This window comes from Acanthopagrus latus, chromosome 11 (genome assembly GCF_904848185.1).
Source record: "Acanthopagrus latus isolate v.2019 chromosome 11, fAcaLat1.1, whole genome shotgun sequence".
Lineage (NCBI taxonomy): Eukaryota > Metazoa > Chordata > Actinopteri > Spariformes > Sparidae > Acanthopagrus > Acanthopagrus latus.
Genome location: NC_051049.1, coordinates 28,179,200 through 28,199,895, shown reverse-complemented (window position 1 = coordinate 28,199,895; position 20,696 = coordinate 28,179,200). Strand labels below are relative to the sequence as shown.

General features: G+C 41.6%; 1 protein-coding gene across 1 annotated transcript in view; it reads right to left on the bottom strand.

The window, feature by feature from the left end:
- LOC119029044 (desmoplakin-like) overlaps positions 1-20,696 on the bottom strand; it is a 30,986-nt gene extending 10,290 nt beyond the window's left edge. The window contains exons 1-23 of the mRNA XM_037115576.1: positions 20,318-20,696; positions 17,388-17,481; positions 16,238-16,353; positions 15,991-16,141; positions 14,648-14,773; positions 12,998-13,057; positions 12,741-12,908; positions 12,320-12,424; positions 12,114-12,209; positions 10,458-10,583; positions 9,658-9,810; positions 8,690-8,844; positions 8,426-8,552; positions 7,650-7,836; positions 7,074-7,483; positions 6,813-6,991; positions 6,050-6,188; positions 5,426-5,619; positions 3,807-3,969; positions 3,609-3,692; positions 3,415-3,522; positions 2,853-2,951; positions 365-2,191 (exon numbers count right to left, since the gene is read on the bottom strand). Coding sequence (XP_036971471.1) covers positions 365-2,191; positions 2,853-2,951; positions 3,415-3,522; positions 3,609-3,692; positions 3,807-3,969; positions 5,426-5,619; positions 6,050-6,188; positions 6,813-6,991; positions 7,074-7,483; positions 7,650-7,836; positions 8,426-8,552; positions 8,690-8,844; positions 9,658-9,810; positions 10,458-10,583; positions 12,114-12,209; positions 12,320-12,424; positions 12,741-12,908; positions 12,998-13,057; positions 14,648-14,773; positions 15,991-16,141; positions 16,238-16,353; positions 17,388-17,481; positions 20,318-20,619 — 5,169 coding nt within the window. The 5' untranslated portion in view covers positions 20,620-20,696. The remainder of the gene's footprint in view (positions 1-364; positions 2,192-2,852; positions 2,952-3,414; positions 3,523-3,608; positions 3,693-3,806; positions 3,970-5,425; positions 5,620-6,049; positions 6,189-6,812; positions 6,992-7,073; positions 7,484-7,649; positions 7,837-8,425; positions 8,553-8,689; positions 8,845-9,657; positions 9,811-10,457; positions 10,584-12,113; positions 12,210-12,319; positions 12,425-12,740; positions 12,909-12,997; positions 13,058-14,647; positions 14,774-15,990; positions 16,142-16,237; positions 16,354-17,387; positions 17,482-20,317) is intronic.

The window sequence follows — 20,696 nt, the reverse complement described above, 5'->3', positions numbered from 1 at the left end:
AGAGGACCAGTGGTAATAATGTTATTTATGGTGTTGATCATTCTGGGCAAAAGAAGAAAAGGCAAAAAAGCATGCAGACTACACATCTTTGCACAGTGCGGGCAAGGAAACAGTGGAGGTCAGCAAGCAGAGTGGTACAGATTATATTTGCATGCAAGACATGCACATTTATTCAAACACATAGAGATTATGTGTTCAAATCAGAGTTGCCAAGGTGAATGTATGTAGAGGGGATCTAGAGGCATTCCAGCATGCAAGCAAATGTCTTCCTATAGACAGTGCTAGCTACTTGATTGATCCACATTTGGACTCTGATTTGGAAAGATGAGAGCAGTCCAGGACAAAGTGCCAAACTTCCGTGTACCTCGGTGGCCTGGTTTTGTATTTTCTTTGTCTCCAGCTTGAGTTTCTCCCTCTCTGAGGAGAGCTCTGAAACTAGGTTGCGGTAATCTTTATTGCTGCGCTCACTGGCCTGCAGCTGCAGCTCAAGGGCAGCAATCTGGGAGGAGAGCTCATCATCAAACTTCTGCCTGGATCTCAAGAGTTCTTCTTTATCCTGTCGTGATTCCCTCAGTTCCTCTTCCACCCTCAGCCTCTCTTTGGTCTGACTTTCTGTCAACTCCTTCAGCCTTTGAAGTTCAACAGTGTTATCATCCAGTGCCTTACTTCTCTCCTCAATAGTTCTGTAAAGACTTTCATTCTTGAGGTTTGCCTCTTTGACCCTGGCCTGCTCCTGGAGGAGTTGTTGCTGCAGGGCCTTCAGCTCTGCACTCAGCTGTGTCATGTGCCCTGCAGAGGTCTTGTTTTGCCTCAAGCTTCTCTCCAGCTCCTCCTGCAACCTAAGACGTTCTTCCTCACCTCTCCTTTCTGACATGCTGGCTTGGTCTTGGCTCTGGCGCAGTGCGGTAATGGTGCTGTTGTACTCTTTCATGGCTAACGAGGCCTGGTCCAGATCTGTTTCTACCTGCTGTCTTCTGGCCACTTCCTCTTGGTTAACCCTCCTAAGAGTCTCCACTTGGCTCTCCAATCCATCTCTCACAGCCTGAAGGTCCTTCATGCGTCCCTGTAACCTGATCATGTTCTGTTCTACTCTGCTTCTCTCCCTACTCTCTCTCTCCAGCTCCAAACGGATCTTCTGAAGCTCCTCCTTGCACTCCCCCAGCTCGGTCACAGCCTTTGATGAACTGGTTAGCTTCACCTCCTGCTTTGCCAAAGTCTGTTCAAGCACAACCTTCCCCTCCTCTATAGTTCTTCTCCTGCGGGTCTCCTCCTCTAGACTGTGTGTGATGTAGGCCAGCTCCTCACTCTTCTCTTGCAGACTTCTCATGACTTCAGCCAGCTCCTCTCTATACTGGCTGCCTTCCTCATCTATCTGATTCATCAGGGCCTCCACCTGACTTTCCAGTTCTCTCCTCTTGTGCACTTCCTCTGTGATGACAGCATGCTGGCTGTGAGCTTCTTCCTCTGCTCTCTTCTTTTGTTCTTCAGCCTCATTGACAGACATCCTGAGCCTCCTGATGTCCTCCTCCAGGCTCCTCCTCTGTGCCACCATCCTGTCATACTGCAGCTGGAACTCAGCTGTATCCCCCTCCCTCTGGGTTTCCAGCCTCTGGATATCTGTGCGGCTGACGTGGATCTCAGATTCGTAGCTGAGCTTTAAGTTACTGATCTCCGTATTGCACTGGCTTCTTACCTTTGACAACTCCTTCTGTAGCTCCTTGCTCTTTGCTGCTTCCGCAGCCAGCTGTCGGCGCAGCTGTTCAATCTCATGGTCCTTACTTGCCACACTCTTCTCCACCTCCGTCTTGGACCAGCTGACCGTCTCCAGCTCCTTCTGCCTCTTCCTCAGCACCAAATCATACTCCTCCTGCTGCTGAGTGTAGCGCTCCTCTGCCAGCCTCCTCTTCCTCTTCTCTTCCTCGAGCAAGTACTTCAGACGTGTCACTTGATCATTGAGGTCTGACAGCTGGCTCTGAGTGCTGTCTAGGCTCTCTCTGGTGGCACTGCACTGTGCTGCAGCATTCTGCTTCACCTCCTCCATCGACAGCAGCGTGTCCTGCGACTGGGACAGCTCCAGCTGATAGCGGGCAACAGCCTCTTCAAGAGATTTGTTCTTGGCGTCACGGTCTCCGATGCCATCGCGCAGAAGCCGAAGTTCCTCCTCTAACAGGTCAATCCTGGTGTTACGAATCTGAAAGCAAAAATGAAGATTCAGTGTACTTTGGGAATGAAAAACTTGACCACAGTGTATTTGTATGATTGACTTGAATTGATTTAACTGATTCATGGAATCACCCAACATCCAAAAAATATCTATGGTTTGTTTAAACCTACATTAATGATTTTTTTGGCCAATTGGGGGCATCCAGCTGGAGTCAAGTCCAATATTCACTCTCATTTTAGTACGTGTTTGGTTTACACCAACTTCTGGGGGGGGGAAAAGCATCTCTTTAGCTTCTAAATTGTCCACTCTCCTCACCAGCTACTTTCTAACTTTGTCACCCATTTGGTGATGGGCGTGTAGCATAAACCCTAACCCTCTTGCTGAAACAGCTGACCCCTACAGCTGAAGAGGAAATGATGCCAGTGATGCCACTGAACTAGAACAATAAAAAATTCTGAAACCTTTTCTAGAGCGGTGGTGAATGGCCACATTGGATTCATATTATTTTCTTTCTGAAAAAGGTTTGAATTCCAACACAGACCTTAATGCGACTCAGCACACCTAACTCAATTAAAACTAACTTGATCTGATCTTATTTAAACATAAGGCATGGTAAACATTTTTTACTTCATTACCATGTAAGTTTGGTCAAATAACTAGTTTTTCAATTGATGAAATGCAAATGTACCTTGAGCTCCTCCATGTTTTTGTGCAGCTCTCCCAGGTATTTGCTGTAGTCACCAGACAGGGTAAGCAACTCCAAGTAACGGGTTTGCAGTTCTGTAGCCTGAGACAAAGACACAGTAAAGTCAGGATTCAATTTGGATATATTGTCACTTAAATCAAATACAAGGAGGTTTAAAGTTTGTTGATTCTAACAGTCCCTGTTGAGAAAAGCAGTATGAGCCTCCTGTCTTGATCTGGCTAGTGAAATAAACTATTTTTCACTTTTAAACACAATGGTGTAACGTTACTGTTCATACACAAATGTCAGTGTATAGATATATAGCTTATGCAGCTAATAGATTGCACAGTGATTAGTAATTTTGTTGAGGTAAAGCTAAAGTTTTCAACATTCCCTGGGTATATTATGTCTTCATAATAATAAGCTAACAGCAAGATATACTGTAGTAAAGCCAGGTTGTTCTGTTGCCGTACTATCTGACTACAGAGGAGCTTCATTCTCAGAGACTCTTCAATTCTTTCTTAGAACTCTGCCAATAAAATAATTTTGAGTTGCGTTCCATTACCTCCTGATTAAGATCCATTGATGGTGACTTCAGCATCGTCCTCTTTATGGGGATGTTAAGCAGACTCTCCAAACCAGAGGTGTAAGAGGCCAGGTCAGTTTCATAGTCCTGTAAAAAAACATTGTCATGAAATGATGAAATGACTTCACCTAATTAGTTAGAAGTCTGTACATGTATATTTTTGGGCTCCTCACCTTGATAGAGTTAACACAGGCCTCATTGTCCTTCAGCACCATCTCAACTGTCTCCCTCTTTGATTTGATTTCTGAGTTCAGGGCCTTGACAACACAATAATATGAAGATGTCAATTGTCTGATGACTTAACACACAGACGTTAACCCTTGACACTGTAAGCAAATTCATTTATAACAATGAAGATATGAGCAGGAGACCTTCTGGTTGTTAATATGGTCTATCAGTGCCTGGATGTTGTCTATCTTGGTGGCCTGCAGGGCGTCTTGTTTTTTCCGTGTGACATTGATCCAGTCAAAAAGAGAGGCGCTGGTTTGCTTGTAGTGCTCCAGCTGAGGATGATATGACCGCAAATCCACGAGCCTGAGCAGGAAATAGAAAGAACTCCAAATGAAGCTACAAATTGATAACTACTAACTAATGAGAGATACAGAGTTAAAGGCTGAGAGTTCCCTTTTACATAAAGTTCTACGAAGTATCAGGCTTTAATAAATTGTTATTTTCATTAGAAATTAATCTTTCACTTCTCCAATTTTTCCTTTTTTTTCTCAATAAATTAATTAAATGTCAAATAAATAAAATGTCAATAAATTGTAAAAAACATCCTTCACAAACTCCTGGGGAAAGGTGCAAGCTTTGACTAACTTATTTTACCCAATTGCAAAAGGTATTCAATGTAGAATTTATAAAATAAAAGCAACAAAAAATAAGCTGATACCACGGAAAATTTAGCATTTATCCTCAATGAGCTGTCTAATCAATTGTTAAATAATTAATCAGCCATTAGTTTCAGTGGTATCAGTGTCCATGTAGACAACCAATTTAACCTCAGGATAAGGTGGTTTGTTTTGCTAAATTTTGCTAAAGGCAACATGTTGACATGTTTCACTTATCCAAACAGACACCATATGTGCAACTCAGGCTGTCACCATTCTCTTAATGTTAAGCTCATCATCCAAATAAATTTTAATATAAATATTTAGTTTTTCTGCACTGATGGCTATGCCATTGTTGTACCAATGAGTCTTTATTTGTTAAGATCATTGGTTTTATAGCCTCACAACTGTCCTTCAAATTTTCAAATTCCTCTTTAGAAAGATAGGATATATAGTATCAAATGTGATAAAACTCCTCCTTTTCTTTATTTGGCACACTAAGGCCATATGGTCAAACTGAAATAATTTATTTGGAATATTACATAACTTTTTTCCCCCCAAGTCAAAAAGCAACTGAAAGAAGAGTCACCAGAAGGCAGAACTGTACTGGTATGTTTACCAGATGCATTTTGAGGTTAATGTGTTGTGTGTCTTTGAGGCTGTTGTAAGGCAGGAGTTGTTCGCAGAGTTCTGCTTTTGGAACGTGCAAGAGTAAAAAAGAGACTGTTGCTGCGAACTAACCGACCGATGCTGTGTCATCTTTGAGGTGCTGTTGTTTTTGTTTTATTTGATTTTTATGTATGGAGGTTGGGGGGTCGTGATGGATTGGCGGTCTTGCTTTTGATTTCAATAACTGAAAATGACAGCTAATTTCAGTTGATTTTCAATTTAAAATGGAAATTGTGACACCCCTACGTTTAACACACGTATAAAACGAGCCTCAGATTCATACACGTAGTGAGTCACACAGTAGATTAGACGTGGGATGATTCAATGGCTGACCTCAAAGCTAATGATTGTATGACACACTCCCTGAACTCCATTGTCTGTGCACAGCTTCACAAAGAGATATTGCACTAGCTCAGGTTTGCATTAATCGTAAATTGATGGGAAACCTGGGTGGAACAAGAGGTTGATGGTATAAATGAGAAAGAAAAACATACCTGGTGTCAATCTGTCCGTTGATTCGCCTCCAGCGGTCCGACAGCAGCCCCACATGCTCACCGTATTTGCACAGCATCATGTCACACCTGTGGAAAGGCCCGCCCACCTGGCTGTTCCAATGGGTCGCCTTGTCCAACTCTGCCTCCATGGTGGCCAGGACATCCTTCTTCTGATCCAGTTCTGCTTTAATGTTCTACACATCGACAACACACAGGAAACACAGGTTAAATGTGACCAGTTATCAGCATGTTTTTAAAACAAGGGGAATCATGGCATACACCAAAGGCAGCACAGAAGGACTCTTGTTCATCACAGTTTTTCTAATTTAAGCTGATGGCTGACCACTGAGCTGTGCACTAATATGCACTGTTATTCTGTCCAGGCTACAGCTTGCCAGGTATGAGGTTCAGTGGTGCAGAAGAAAATCCTGGAAACTTGCAGCTTCACAATTGGTGCTTTTTTACTTGAGCAGTACATGTAAGAAATGAACAGCAACTGTTACAAAACCAATCACACGCACACATACTCTCACTCAGGTAAAAAGAGGGATATCAAAAACAATCAAACATTTATGACCTCTAGGGTCGTAACAGTATGAAAATGTATTATGTTGTATAGAATACCTTCAGGGTCAACATGTAATCCTCCACCTCACTGGGCGACAGAGAGGTGGTCTCTTTCTCTGTCAGTCTCGCCTCATGAACTTTCACTATGTCCTCAGCTCGAGCCACACTCTCCAGCAAGTCCCTTAGAGCCCGCAGCCTGAAAGCGATGAAGAAACGGTCATTAAAGAATATATTATATATTATATATTAAATAATGCGTGAGATCGGTTTGTCAGAGTAGCATTCTAAAGACAGAATGACATCACACTCCAGCTTTTCGATGTTGTGATCTGAGCTTCTACTGCGTTAATTTACCGATAAATCGTCAACTTAAATACATAGTTAATGCAAACACATCCAGTCCAATGACAATTGCTCAGCTGGCACATATGGGTCATTACGTCACTCAATCGCGCTTTGAGGCCAGACTGTGATAACAGCTGTTTTGAAGTAAATGGGAGATGCTTGGAGAAACATATAAGCACATTTAAGTCCAACATATCTACATCATTTGTCTTCTGATGAAGAAATGCCTCCAGAAATTGAAAGAACACACTACAGAGAGCAGGTTAATGACATGTTGTTCTTCTTAAATTTGTGCAGGAAAGGCTCCTGTTCCAACAACGTGCCAATAAATAACTGTCGTTCACCTCCCTGACGTGTGCTCTTTCATTTTCTGGAGGCACAGGTCTTTCTTGCTTATGAGATCTTTGTCATAAAGGATATTTCTGAAAAATCAAAGCTCAAAAACAAGAGTTTGAGTGAGTTTGCGTCATCTTACCGGTGCAGGTAAGCTGATGAGCAGCTCTCCAGGCTGCCCAGTCTCTGGTTGATGACTCCAACCTCACTGCGGAGGAACTGGGCTTTATCTGAATCACTCATCCCCTCCAGCTCCTTCAAAATACGCTCCCTCAGGCGTAAGTACTCCTCACGCATCGAGTCGATGTCATGCTGGACTGACTACATGGAAACATAGACACATACAGTTAGCGCAGTGGATACGAGGAGGAAGTACTCGGATTTGGAATTGTTTTGTGTTTACCTCTAACTCAATGATCTTGAGGCCGCAGTCGTGCACCCCGTTGTCTCCCAGGCAGATGTGAATGTGCTGACTCAGCGTGCCCTCAATGGCCTCCAGCCTCAGTCTGAGCTCGTGCAGCTCAGATAAGCTGCGTGAGGATGAGGAGGCAGACGAGGCAGAAGAGGAGGACAGCAGCACCTTCCTCTTCACCTGCTCTGTCTTCTTAATCACCTGATCTTTTTTCACCACCTCTTTCTTGACTTCTGCTTTCCTCTCTGCAAGTTTCCTCATCTCCAATCTACGTCTCTCTTCCTCCTGCCTCCTGGCTTCCTCTTCGGCTGCAGCTTGTTGCTGCTGCTGGATTATAATCAGCTGATATTGTTGCTGCTGCTCAGCTACCTGTTGTATTTCTATCTGTTCCTGTTGAGCAACTGTGAGCAGACAGCAGTAGAAGAAAATGTTATAAAGCCATGTGTTATTCTCTGGTGCTGCAAGTGGACTGTATATAGAAACATGGTTTGTGCATTTTCAAACATTTAATCAGTAGTTTGTCTTGCTCTCTTCTGAGCAGTCCTGTATATTTGGTGTAATACTCACTGTAAGTGGGCAGCTGCACCACCAGCTGTTCATAATGGTTCTGGGCTCCATTGAACTGGTTCTCCATACTCCTCTTGTCCTCCTCAGCGAACATCTGGGAGCCGCTGCAGCTCACTTTGAACTCCTCAAAGTGAGTCTCCAGGCTCTTGATGATTTGACGGTACTCCTCAGGACGCATCTTGGATAGCTGGACACACCCAAACACACACCATGTTTGACTTTGGTCTTAAAAACATCAGAAACCAAGACCTTAAACTAATTTATTTTAAAAAACTCCAACAATAATAATACTTTGTGTAGCTGTTTGCAAGTGAACACAGTACTGAAGAAACAGACTAGACTGAAACAAAAGTGGTGTGAGAATGATGGTACACACTATCTGGTCTGTTTTTGTATGGGTTAGAACTGCAATAAATTGTTGATTAACTAATGAGTCGATCAAAAGAAAATTATTTATGGAACAATGACATTATTCTCTGATTTATGCATTGATAATTGATATAATTGTAAATAATCGACAAGTGAAGTTTCATGGTGATATCTGTTAAATTAACTGGTAGTGTTGCCTCTTAACTGTTGCCACGTACGTATGTGTTGGACTGTTACTGACTGGAATACCACCTGAAACACATCTGCGATATATAACTCTTTTACAAATCTGTTCTTTCTTTAGAACATTTACATATTGCATATTGTATGTAACAGGCTAATACATTAACATATGTATTAATCTAAGACAACAGAGACTGACTTCAGAGAGACTACTCATCACTTACCATGGAGATGGTGAGGGAGTTGATGCGTCTGATATCCAGGAGGCAGTACTGCCAGGCGATCAGACTCTTGACGTTGATGAAGAGCTGATTCCAGATTGACAGTATGGCCTCGTAGTACTGCTCGTTCCTTCCAACAAAACAGACACGACCTTTAAACCTCCACTCACAACAACAAGGTATCCTGTATCCCAGATACAACAACTGTTCCTCAAGTTATAAAATCCTCATCCTGAATCAAAAAAAAACAAAATGTTGGGATCTTACTTGTTGGCCAGACTGATGCTGAGTGGATTGGGAGGTGGTATGATCAGACACACGGAGGGCACCGTCATATCCAGTCCTCCCGGGCCTGTAATCTCCCACTTACTGCGCTGACTGTTGTCCTTCAGGATGGCCTCGTTGCCCTTAAGGATCACCTTCTGTGGAGCCCAAGGAAAATTGTATTAATACATACACGAACAGAATCAAATCTGGCTCCACAAGACACAAGCCATATCTAGTTTTAAAATGTTAATACATCGGAACATCTTCAACACGGTGGTGAGACTGATGGATGGTTAGAAATCTGAGCTCAGACCTATGTTACCCGTAATGCAACCTAGCTATGGAGTGACATCATTGGAGACAGGTAATCAGATTACATGCAGCCTCCTCTGGAGCTACGAAAGGCTCTGTAAACACACTTTAATGTGTCAAAATGGTGGAGCTGCTGTTTAAGGATCCAAGAATCCACTGTTACTTAATGGTGAAGCCTGGTCATTGCATGGTGTTTGGCCCTCCTGCTTAATTCGCACTTATGTATTTCCTCTGTATACACATTCCATTCAGATATTAAATGACATCTTTCCCTGGAATAAACGCTGTGCCTATTTTGAACAGTACAAGTTATATAAGAGAATGCTTCAGCTTCACTGATTTTAAATTAAAGGTGAAATCATGACTAAAATCAACCCAATCATGTATACCATAACATATAAACACAAGCACTTAATCTTGTGAAATGTGGTCATTATTAATGTAGTCTTTTAAAGTTTGCAAATGTTGTTGTTGGGATTAGTATTATTTCTATGGGTTTTGGTAGATGAGTAGATATGTATGTATTAAAATTTCAAATTGCTTAATACTTGGATTTAATGCAAAAATATTAGTATATAAAGCTGAAAAAGAGAAAGGAAGAAGAGAGTTTACCTAACTTGTGACTGTGAGTTAAAAAAGAAAGAAAGAAGACTGACCTGGTCTTGTCTGAAGTCACACAGGGCTTTGACGATGATGGAGTTGTTGCTCTTCTCTTCAGGGTTTCTGGGTTTCAGTCTCACGATGTTCTTGGACCTGTTCGCCAGATGGTGAACCTGCCTCTTGTTCTCCATTATCTTCTCCTTCTCCATCTGGAGAATTGATTTAAAAAATCAGTATCAACAAGAGTAATTACAGACTGTGAATTCTTAAGCTTAAATCAGAAAAAGAGATAAGACTGAACATTTAACACATTAGGATTCAGTAGTATATTGATATTATATCATCATCCTGATCTGAGACTATATATGGTCTTATTTTACCAGACTGTTCTACTTGTTCTCATGTTTTGCAAAACAACCTTAAAATGTTGTTATTTTTTAGGGCTATATCAGCCAGCCCTTACACAGAATGAATAAAAATGAAATAGGTGGAACAAATATATTACAACGGGATAAAAAAGGTAAGGGCAATGAAAAGACCAAGTTATGAACCGGAGTCTCTACAGATTAAGCCAGTCTGATATGCAGAAACCCTCAGAGGCAAGAGAGAAAACAGAACAAAATAACAATAGAAAAATTGTCCTGGCCAAAAAAAGATCAACAAAAAAAAGAACTTGACTCCACTAAACCTTTTCTTTCCTTGGTTTTCACATATAAAAAAATATTTTTTTTTATTTCTCTCTTGCCTCTGGCTTCCGTACTCAGGGAGTATCTATGTTTCATTTCAGTGCTGTGACATTCAAAGGGCCGTCATTAAAGCCCAGCTGATCTGTTAACATTGCAAGAGGCTGATTTACCTCCAGTCCCCTGAGGACGTCCAGCAGGTCTTCCAGTGACGTGTTCTTGTCACAGACAAACTTCTTTCGTACCGTCTCGTGTTCCTTCTGCAGGTTGCTGTACGTCTCATTGGCCTCCTTGAAGAACTATGGATAAACACATAATGTTATGTATAAAAGAGATAAATAGGTAGATATCATGGGGTTTCCCACAGTGTCATTTAGTCGAGGGGACCCACTTTCCTCGACATATCAGAAAACATATCAGAAAAAATCAATGCACTGCCATGAAATCTAACTTTGCCCCTGAGGGAGCAGAGGCTCTGTATCACAAAAGCTTTAAATTCAGCGAGTGATGCGATCCTCATGACCATATGAAAACTTAATTGATCACAAGGGATAAGATCTGTCTGACTCAGCTCAGTACATCACAGTGACTGACTGAACACATCATACATCCCCTTTGGATCACTTAACATCACTGTGTGTAGAATTTTAAAGTGCGGGGTCAGGGCTCGACTTGTGGGAGGGGAGCAACATCACTACCTGTCTGCCTGAATGTTTTTTTCTGATACTACCACAGGGGATGCATATGAAAAATATTTTGGAGATTCGACATGTTATGGCTTTAAAGCTGGGGTTGGTGTGATTGTAGAAACCAGCAAGAGCTAGCTCAGTTTTAAAAGCAACAAACTTAAAAATCCATCCATCCAACCCATTTAATTTGATCTGAATTTAATGAATGTAAAAGCCTTATTAGAGGCCAGGGAGAGCATGAAATGACAGAAAACCTTCAAGTTTTCAAGTTGGGAAAAGAAGGCAGATAATCAGATGGGAATGTGTAAGGAAAAAAAAAACATCTCAAGAAGAGGTTAAGCAGTCCTGCTGGTCAAACACTTGTCTGAAAATATTTACAACCCCAAATTTTCCCCTAACCCTAACAGAAATATCTGGTTCTTTAGCCTTCCACTATAAACCTCTTTCAATCAAAGCGAACCAGGTGCTGGTCCTGGGCTGGTGCTATTGCTGGTTCAGAGTTGCTTCATCCTGCGAAACCGATTTCCTTTCCCACAGGCACAAGAGTGTCATTATGGAGTCACATCATCCGAAACTATGGCGGGCCACATCGACTCATTACCCTTACTCAGCCTTTCCTATTTACTCTGCATGCCTATATTGGCTTTCAAACATGATTGGTCTTCAACCACTGTTGCTTTGATTAGAGAAGATCTTCTTACTTGGATAAGGCAAAATATGGTCTGGTTTTAAAGAAATGGAGGCATAACTGTTTTTAGTTGGTCCTTGGTCACAGATAAGTGGTTCTTTTTCTAGACCAGCAAAGTGTTAGTGCCACTCTCAGTGTTGCTGGCCAAGAGCCAGTTCTTCTTCTAGCTGGCGAAACGCAAATAACTGGTTCTGTAGTCGGCACTGGCTCCAGACCAGTACGTGTCCACAGGCGAGTTAGTGAGTTTATCAGTGAGTTTCTTTTCTTTCTTAGCTAACCCATCTTATCGATGAGAGTGGTGAGAACGAACAAATCAGTATAGTTGTAAAACCAAAACAATGGGCTTAAAGATGCTAAAAGTCCCATAAAGTGGCGGTTCCATTGCTGATCCACCCGCTAATGTATAAATATTTATTAAGAGCTCCTTTAAGTTGTACATTTTGTCCTGTTACCTGGTTGTAAGCTGCATTCTCCTTCAGATGAACATCAATGCACTTTGTAATTTGCAGGAGCCAACTCCACTGAGTCTGCAGCGTGTCTCTGTAAGCCTGAGGAGATTCACAAACACGGAAAAGATAAGGCTCCCACAGTTAATACATGGATGTAAACTGATCTGAGATGTCTCCATAGATACATACATAGATACATCTGTCCATACCTCGATCTTGTCTGAAGCTGGATGGTTGTTATTCAGGAGGGTGTCCACTTTGGTTTTCAGTTTATTCAGGTCCTTCTCTTTGATCTCCAGGGCACTCATCAGTTTCTGTTACGTAAAAAGAGGTTCAGTAATCACAGGGGACACAAAAAACGTGGAGATGCAGCTGGCTCTGCGGCTCAGCTCTAAGTGGATGACTGACTGCCACTGCCAAAATCTAATCTATCACAGATGACTGCTCCCTTATGAGATGCAGATTAACTTCATAAAGAGCCATTCATGTAATTTAGACTCACAGCATTTGCCAAGAATGTTAAGTGACTTGAATGAAGCTGAAATTAAACATCGATTTTTGTACCGAATTCTCTCCTGCTTCTCACTGAGCCTGCATGGTTTTTTTTTTTATGGCGTCTGTTCTACTGACCGAGTAGCTCTCCTGCTTCTTGGGGATGTACTGGTCGATGTTCTTGTCACCCCAGTCAAACATGAGCTCCTCCTCCTCCCTGTCGTTCACCCACATGATCTCCTTGGACATCTCCTGGATGATCTGCTGGAGCTCCTGCAGCTGCTGAGTCCGACCAAAAGACATTTTCTGGCACGACAGAGGAAAGTGCGTTTTAATACCTGACCAACAGTGTGACACGAGGAAAGATGAGCTGATAACATTTTTGTTTATTTTACCTGCAAACTGTCCCATTCTTGGTCCAGAGCATGAAGGTTTCCCTTGTCTCCTTTCTTAATCTACAGGATGAGAATTGATTTACTGTAAGACTCTCAAAATGTGATCTTAAAAATACAGAAAAACACAGAGCACTATTAAACACAAATCCCTTACATTTGATCAGTTAATCCTTAATTCATCCCCCCCCAAAAAACCCCCTCATAATCTAAAATAGGGTGATATCTGTAGCAGCCAGAGATCTCTCAGTATGAGGGGTGATTGATAAGTGTATGGCCTTATGTATGGAGGACTGAAATGTCCAAAATGAAAAATATATAAATGGTTAGATAAATAAATGAATATACCATTAAATTCACCAAAATACAAAATGTAGTGTAAGCATTGGTCTGTATTTATTTACCTTTGTATTAATTTTTCTATTTCATTTAATTCATGTCATTTATTTATTGAGCTTTGCATGTATTTATTTATTTATTTCATTGTATTTATTTTTAATTTATGTTTTCAAAGTCTGAGTCCTCCGTACTGAGTCAGAAGGAGCAGAGGCATACATCTGTTGTTATTATGCAAAAGTTTGAAGTTAATAACTTTTGTGGTCTTTCTGTTTTGGGTAATTAATGAATGCAAGTCAGCACAATCTGAGACAACGTTCCAGCCCACAGTGGTGTTGGCTGCCATTCAGGGAAGCAGTCACCTGATTTGACACTATGAGACTAGTACCTCTTCCCCAGAGAAGGGACCTGTATGATCCACAGCTGCTGGCCTGAGTGTATAAACATAGGAGGGAGGACACAAACTTAGGAACCAGCCCTCGCATGTTAATGCATTTGTAAACCAAAATCCTGAACTAAAAACACATTAATTTACAAAAAAGGGGGGGGGATTACTTTCTAGATATCTGAGAAATCCTATAATTATTATTTCAATGTGTTAGCGATGTATGAAAGAGGTTTGTAAAGACAAAAACTAAAACCTCCAAAAAAACTTAATTAACTATTTTAGTAGATTTAAAGGAATGCATGCTATTTCCTAATGTACACATAAGTATGCTTTTAATACCTGTATTATACCAATATTAAGTGTTTTCTCAAATATATGAAATCTAAAACGAATTAAATTCAGTGTTACAGGGAAAGGCTGAAACTTAATTTAATTCATTGAAATATTTAAATGAAATCTGGCGGACCCTCAAGTCTGGATCCCACAGTCAGTTCTGCCAAACTGGAACTCTTCATCATCTGCCAAGGAGGTAATGTTTTATTTATGTTAGCTGATGGGAAGTTTATGAAGTTTCTGTCCCTGAGGAGGACTCTTATGAGGTTTCAACGAAATTTAGAGGAAAGTTATGAGCAAGTGATCCATATTTTTTTTCTTTACATTTCCCCATAAATTGCTGCACTTGCTGGCTGATGAATCCCATCCCCCGTATGTGTTTATGGCGCAGGTGCAGATCCAGGTGAAGATTTACAGGCTGTTAACATTTCCGCCTGCATCATGAATTCATTTGGAGCTTTGTGCATCCTGATGGACAGTATTGAACTGTATGTTGCATGTGTTGTTTAAGTTCTTTCTGGTTGTGTAATGGCGATAAAAGACTTGTCTTCTTTTTAATCACACCATTCATGACACTATGCATTCTAGTCACCCACCAGGTCGTCTCTGGCTCGGTCCATCTCATGGCTCCTCTGGATGGAGCTGTGAAACTTCTGGTGGTTGATGAGCTGCTGCTCGATGGCTGCTTGATCGTCTCCCCAGGAAGCTGTTTCAATCAGACGCTGAAACACCAAACAAGCAGAAACATGTATTTTACTAATCAGAATATGTGAGAGAAAGACAGCAGAACAACTGACTCACAACTCTCAGAAGCATGTATGCTCACTTCAGATATGTCAGTTGTTTTTTCAAACACTTGCCTGATGTGGATATAATGTCGCCAGCAGGTGGTGGCAGAGAAACAAACTGGATCAGGACTAATTTTTTTTTCTGTGAATTTATGAGCCTGTTTACTGAAAACATTTCAGGAATCTACTAGAAGAAAATTGGCCCAAGACTTAAAGACAAAACAAAATCTTCTTTTCATTTCTGTGCCCCACTGTGTGTGTGACATCACATAAAAGATAAATGCTCTCATGCACAGAGTTCTGTTTTAATGGGATCTGTCAGCAGGTTTATTGTCGCTGTTCACTCCATTTTCCTATAGCAACACAAAAATTTACATCTGGAATATGAAAAAAAGTTGCTGTAAAAAGGGGCATTTTTATGCATCAATAATATTCACATAGTAAAATCTTTAAAACATGGTTAAAGATATTTGAGAGTGAAGTTAAAACACAAAACAGTTTTATTAATGCAACAATGTGCGATCAAAATGTGAACAAAAATGGTCAAAAGGGAATTTGAGTCTCTCATTTTCCAGATTTTAGTATCCTACAACAAAGGCAACATTGTGGTCAGCAGCTGAGTCACACCCCTATAAGATGTTGTTTTCAGTTTTTGCAGTCGAGCCTGTGGACCCATTTCAGAAAACACACAGGCTAACGCTTTTATCTTAGCAGCTAGAATACAAGATTTCAGCATAAAGAAGGGTGTAAATATTATCTTTTCAAATACATTTTGGATTTCAGGGCTTCCAGACACCTGGGTGAGGCCATTTTGATGTTTTTTGGGGATCTATTTTTTTTGTGTCCCCAGTTACTTCAGGAGTGCTGTAATGTTTCATGGTTTACGCGACTTTCTATAGGTGATGACTGACTTTTCATTTTTGGGTGAACTTGGATGAACAGTCAATAACATGACGGTGTTTCTCTCAGCAGGCCACACTGATGGGTAAATGATAGTCATACTTAAGATAAACCTGATGTTCACATTACCTTCAATGTTACTGAAAAGAAAAATCAGGACTGTCACTCTGCATCAGTCTGTTATGCTTGGGTGTGTTCTCATACTTTGCAAAGTGAGTGCGGCGTGTGCGTTTGTATGCGTGTGTGCACACCTTTTGCTGGGCGATCCAGCCCATAGCGTCTTGGAAGCTCCGTCCAGGCTCGTCCCAGCCTCCGCCACTCCCTCTGGTGCTCCTCCTCCTCTGCATGGTGCCTGTGATGGCCATGTGGACGCCCCTCAGCTGGTCCTTACACATCTCCAATCTATGGATGAGGGAAGAGAGGCAGGACATTTTGCAAGACTTGTATGGATATTAACAAATCATCAGAAGAAGAAAGAGAGGGAGAAGGCTTCCTCACGTCTGGACTACATTGTCGTTGGGCTGTCCCATCTGTCTCAGGTCGATTGCGCAGCTCTTAAGCTGCTCAATGGTGTCTTTAGCCATCGCCATGTAGCGCTCTGCATCCCCACTGCCCTGCAAGGCACAGACCAAACATTTAGAGACATGTACAAAACTGATGTGCAGGAAGACAGATTTAGAAATATACTACTTTTCCTGTGTAAACATTTTTCTGATGTTTAATCGAGAATGATACAAAACTGCACAAGGTTTGACACTTCCATCCAGTTTGTTTAATGTCTATAAATCACAATGTTTTAGTGAGTACAAGTATCTCACAGTGTGCTCCTTCTTAGTTTTCATTATTTTTTGGACCTATGCACTCCATGACAACTTTATGTTCATAGATTAGTTAGTTTATCTGTTGGGTTTTCTGGATGTAACAAAGAGCCAAACACTCTGTCTTTGTCTTTTAGTACTTAGGTTACAGTAGATATGTGGTGACGTGCCAAAAATGTCAAATAAAAAAAAAAACCTGCAATAAAACTCCCTGAGAAAAAACTTCAGACTGGATTATTTCATAGCATCTGAAAGTAATAGGAGTAATATCTTGTAATTTAGAGCCACGCAGGCATGAGGAGGGCTCAAATCTGGAGCCACTAGTCAACACACAGAAAAAGTAAACTCCTAAATCAGCCCCCTCCCCAACATTATTCAAGCAAATTAGATGAGTTCTGAGAAAAGCTAATAATTCACTCGTTGCTCAACACGAAGCTGTGAAGGCGTGTGTGCGTTTGCAGAACTCATCCGATGATTTGAAACTGTCGCTGATTCAATGACAGTTTAAATACCACTCAAGGAGGTGTGGTGACAAAAACAGGTCCACCAGGGAGATAAACAAAATGTGTAAGTTTCATTTTCCATGGAACATGAACCTTGTTACTCATGAAAGCATTTTGTCTGTTACACATAAAAAGCTTTCTCATCCAGTTACTCAATTTATAACGAAACGGCATTTCTGTCATTCTTTCTGAATTTCCATGCCCACAAACACTGAAGCTGCAACGTGATGCTTTTTCTTTTGAAATAAAATGCAACATCTGAGCTCTGACCCAGACAGAGCCATTGAACAGCTTTGCAAAAAAAAAAAAATGAAAGTCATGACTCACAGTCTGAAGGGCGTATTCGGCTTTCTTCAGGTACTCCTGGCACTGGCCCTGCAGGACCATGGCCCTCTGGTGGATGGCACTGAGGTTGGAGCCACTGCAGGGGGCAGCAGAGGGAACTCATCACCACTTCATCATTAAGTCGCCACACTATGACAGTTTAGACCAGAGGATACTGACTTCCTTTTTACTATGTTACCACGTTAAATGAAGGCGTGTCTACTTGCAGACCCTTGTGACATGTTAATGAGCTGTGAGCAGTTTCAACAAACAGTGACGTTCTCTTCCCAGATGGTTTTATTTCAATACATTTTGCAGATTGTGTTTCACAAAAAACTACATTTGGTCAGAACATGATAAAATAAACTTCTTCAGAGCACGACCATTACTTAATTTTTTTAGGGGCATGTCGACACTGATATTAGCTCTTTTAATAAGACTAATTTAATTAATCATATAATTTAATATCATAGTAAACCAGGCATGTTTTTCTACATTATTATAATGTCTTAAAATATCAGTCAGTGATTGCCCTCATTTTTGAATAATTCCCCTAAATGCCACTGAACATTTCTTTGAGATTTTTTCTTTAGTCAGGCACTAATAACTGTCACAGTCCAGTGAAAATACAGATGACACAGTCAACTTCGTCACATAAGAATAACTTTCATAACTAGTTTAGGCTACAATTGCATATGGTTTGTTAGTAATCCATGTATTATATTGCTGATAGCAGAGTCAGAAAAGTATGATCATGTATACACCATGGTATTGCTGGTTTATATGAACTTGTATGTGTCTTGTAAGCCAATACAGGCTGAACAAGTTATTTAATGACACACTCATAAAACCATTATCATGCCTGCCAAGGAACCACAGATGTAATTAAGAACTCTTGCAAAATCTAGCATGTTTGCATCAAGTATTTTGAAAGTTATGTTCGTAAGTGTGCGCCGTCCCAATCAAACAAACAAATACAATTTTAAAAAATCACCATCATATGCAGTAGGTACACTGAAGGTGAAGCTGACATCAAACAATTTAAAAAATGTGTGATTTCTTTCTCAGTTTTTTCTCAAGAGAGTCATTTTAAAATTACCAGCCGCTGACGAACTCCATCAGCATGATCACTTCCATGTTCCATCTCTAACAATGGGACCATTAATAAGTATCGTTCTGCATCACAGAGCAGAAAGTGACACCAGGTCAGACACACCAGATGGCTATAGTGATATGCTGTGTATGAGCTGTACTGTGTTCAGTATTATCATAAGGGATCATTAAAAGTAAGACAACGCTTTAAAAGTCAACTTACTACAGTCATAGAAAACTAAAAACTTATAAACTGGTCTCTGTTGGATCACCTATAAAAAAAATTAAGTCACTGTTTCGAAACATAGTCGAACGTAGCTTTGACATTTCTGTTCTGCAGCTTCTTGTTAGTTATCAGCTGATAACCAATAACAACATTCCTGCAAAACTTCCCCAAAACTAATGCACAGCACCACACAACAAAGCTGCAATGTGCCTGAGGACGATGACGCATCCATCACAAACTGACATCAGGTCGGTGACTGCTATGACCACCACTCAGTCATGTTCACTGTAATCAGCAGTCAGAAGAATACCTGCTCATAAACATCTGAAACCTCTTCATGACATTCGAACCCAGAAACTAATCACCACAGTTCATCTTAGAATTGTAACACGGTCTTTGTTGTTTTGAGCCAGACATGTTTTGATCGTGTCGGTCAGATTCCCTCCTTCCAAAGTACCACAGTGACAGATTTCCTCTGTCTGACTGGAAGGTCTGGAAACTGACACACATGTTTCTGGAACAGCGAGTGAGTGCTAAGCTGTTGCAGCAGCAGGAACTTAGCAGCTCAGCGTGAGACATAAATCAAACTCGGCAGCATTTCTCTCCAGGGAGGGACGCCGCTGTGCAGAGATGAAGCTCACACGGAACTTCACGAAATCTGCCAAACCTCAACAGTCTCAAGCCACGGAGACATGAGAGTGCAGCGTTGTTTTGTTATCACTGAGCATTATCAGTTATGTAACAAAGCTCAAGCCTTGGTAAAGTTTATTATGGAGTACACCTACTTCAGGACAGGAGACAATCATTTCTCAGAGTATCAAGTCACAAAACACACGTTCTTTAACTCAGTGAGAGGGTTGTAAATACCAGATTATCACCTAGATTCGTGTTGGTAGTTTTGGGGTCAGTGCTGATACTAGGTAGACATCGTTAAGCAAAAGATTCAGCCAGTGCACAACCATTATTTGCAGTGATCCCTCCAATATGGGTGCCAATTACTTGGGACAAAGCTTAAAGTTTAAAAGCCTGCAAACCACTTAGTTACAAGTGAGGATACCTTTTGGATGAGAGGTGAAACATTTGTCTACAATACATGCAGCATTGAGGACCACCATGACCTGTATGACTGAGAACCTCCATCAACATGAAAATAACGTTGGTGCAATGCAAGGCTAAACACTCTATTCTACACACAAGCATCCTTTGTTTCATCATAATCACGATTCATCTGTTTTCATTTCGGTGCACATCGGCGATCGGTGCAGATCGGGACGGTGAAATTTGCAAATTTGCAAGAAAAATGACTTCCTTGTGATCCTGGTCCCTGCCGAAGTTCTCCCGCAGTGAGAGTGTTTGATCTGCAAATGCCAGAGCTGTTTGGTTTGAGGATTATTGTGTGTGCTCGGGGGCGCAGGGGTGAAATGAACACTGGCACAAAAGAAGGCTGTCGTGATGAATATTTCATAGCAGCTCTTTTCAGACCGCAAAGGAGGCGACGCAGTGTGTCCACCCCCCCCTGCTCCACAGACGCAGGCAACAGGTGCCACCTATAGGTGCCACCGAGCTGAGCGCACATTCAGAAAGTTAGCAAATGAAGCAGAGAGTGAATTCATACCTCATCCCTTTGGCCATCCCGCCGCCCATACTGCCCATCGTCCCTCCGGACATCCCGCCGCCCATATTGCTCATCGTCATGCCGGACATTCCGCCTCCCGCCATGCCGCCGGCCATCCCCCCCATGGAGGACTTAGAGAAGGTGTAGGTGTTGTAACCGTCCATGTAGGGATCGTATCCATTGCCGCCTCCGTGCACCACCTCGCTCCGTGCGTAATGTTGGGTCATCCCGCCGGTCAGGTCACCTTTGGACGCGGACCTGCGGCCCATGTTCAGGTTCCCCCGAGACCCGTACATACTCATCCTGACGGGGTCAAAGGCGACTTGGTGGAAGAAACCGGGTGCAGGCAGCTGGTCTCTCTGACTCCACCTGACCGCCC